Genomic DNA, 1,391 nt, shown 5'->3' on the forward strand with positions numbered 1-1,391 from the left:
AACCAGTTGCCAAATGTTTGAATTTTGATCACATGACGATGGGGATGCTGCAACGGTTATAAATGTGAAAAACTGTCATAAGTAACTTTCTGCAGTGATGTTGTAACTTTGGACGGTCACTAAATAAACTATTGTAAGTTGAGGACTAACTTTTTTTTTTTTGCCGGCTCCAAAGATGGCGGACGTGCTGGGGAGAGCTCCGTAACCCCCGGTGGTAAGGCGCCCCCCAGGAGCCCCCCAGGGATGTCAACAGACCCCTGGGGTGGGGTCAGAAGTTGGGCAGCTGAGATGGGCAATGTGCTGTCCGCTGCCGCCCCGAATCAGCTGTAGGGGTGCCGGGACATCCCCGCCCCACCGCCTGCGCCGTTGGCGGCCGTTTTAAATGGGGCCAGCATCCTCGCTCTGCCTCAGCCGCCTAATCTACTCTGGGCGGCGTCGGCGTCTCCGAAGGATCAAAGGAGACGCCGCAGATCATCTGTGAGGCGGAGGCGGCGTAGCGAAAGCGAAAGCGGTGAGAGCGCCCAAGCCCAAAGCCGGCCATCTTCCCAGGGGGCTGGAAACAGCGGAGGCGGTTGGCGGTGACATCTTCGGCACACCCCCGGAGCCGCTGCGGCTGCACAGCCAGCTGACTTGCGGCCGACGCCTCCGCTCTACCTCGGCTCCCCTGGCCCGCTCCCGGGCAACGGCGGCGTCTCCGAGGATCAGAGGAGGCGCCGCGGATCAGCTGGGCGGTGGAAGAGGCGGCAGTGGAGACGACGGTGACCGGGACTGCTTCTCCAGGCCCAGTCATTCGCCTCCCAGGGGCCTTGACAGCGGCGGTAGCGCTGGCGGCGTGGCATCTCCGGCCCACCCCCTGTACCGCTGCTGCCACTACAACCATCCTGAGCGGGGCCGGAGTTGCTGTTCTGCCTCGGCTGCCTAATCTGCTCCCGGATAGCGGCGGCGTCTCCGAGTGATCAAGGAGACGCCGCAGACCAGCTTTACGACGGTAGCGGCAGCGAATGGGTGCCAACGACTCCTCTATGCCCTATACGGCGGAAGCGGCGGCAACGGAGGCGAGGACGGCGGTGACATCCTTTCCGGGCCCCGGTCGACCGTTTTTGCCCAGGGCCCTCTGACAGCGGCGGTAGCGGCGGAGGCGAGGCATCTACGGCTCACACCCGGAGCCACCTCTTCGAGGCACCTTGATCGGAGACGGCAACAGCAGCGGCATGACACCAGGGACTCCCATACCTCTGGGAGGCCACGCTCTGGACGGTCCCCAACCAATAGGGGCCTATGGAGCTGCGGCCGGGAACAACGCCCAGAGGATCAGGGAGGGAACTGTTTGGGCGGCTGAACCACCAGAGCTGACGCCAATTAATGAATCCCTCCATCTTGCCTTCTACCCA

General features: G+C 62.8%; 1 protein-coding gene across 1 annotated transcript in view; it reads right to left on the minus strand.

Moving 5' to 3' along the window:
* Positions 1 to 541, minus strand: part of MCOLN2 (mucolipin TRP cation channel 2) — a gene marked incomplete at both ends in the record, with an annotated part of 13,691 nt that extends 13,150 nt beyond the window's left edge. Inside the window, one exon of the mRNA XM_081325506.1 lies at positions 425 to 541. Coding sequence (XP_081181632.1) covers positions 425 to 541 — 117 coding nt within the window. The remainder of the gene's footprint in view (positions 1 to 424) is intronic.
* Between the last annotated feature and the right edge of the window lie 850 nt (positions 542 to 1,391).

Source organism: Vipera berus, assembly GCF_964194415.1.
Source record: "Vipera berus genome assembly, chromosome: 3".
NCBI lineage: Eukaryota > Metazoa > Chordata > Lepidosauria > Squamata > Viperidae > Vipera > Vipera berus.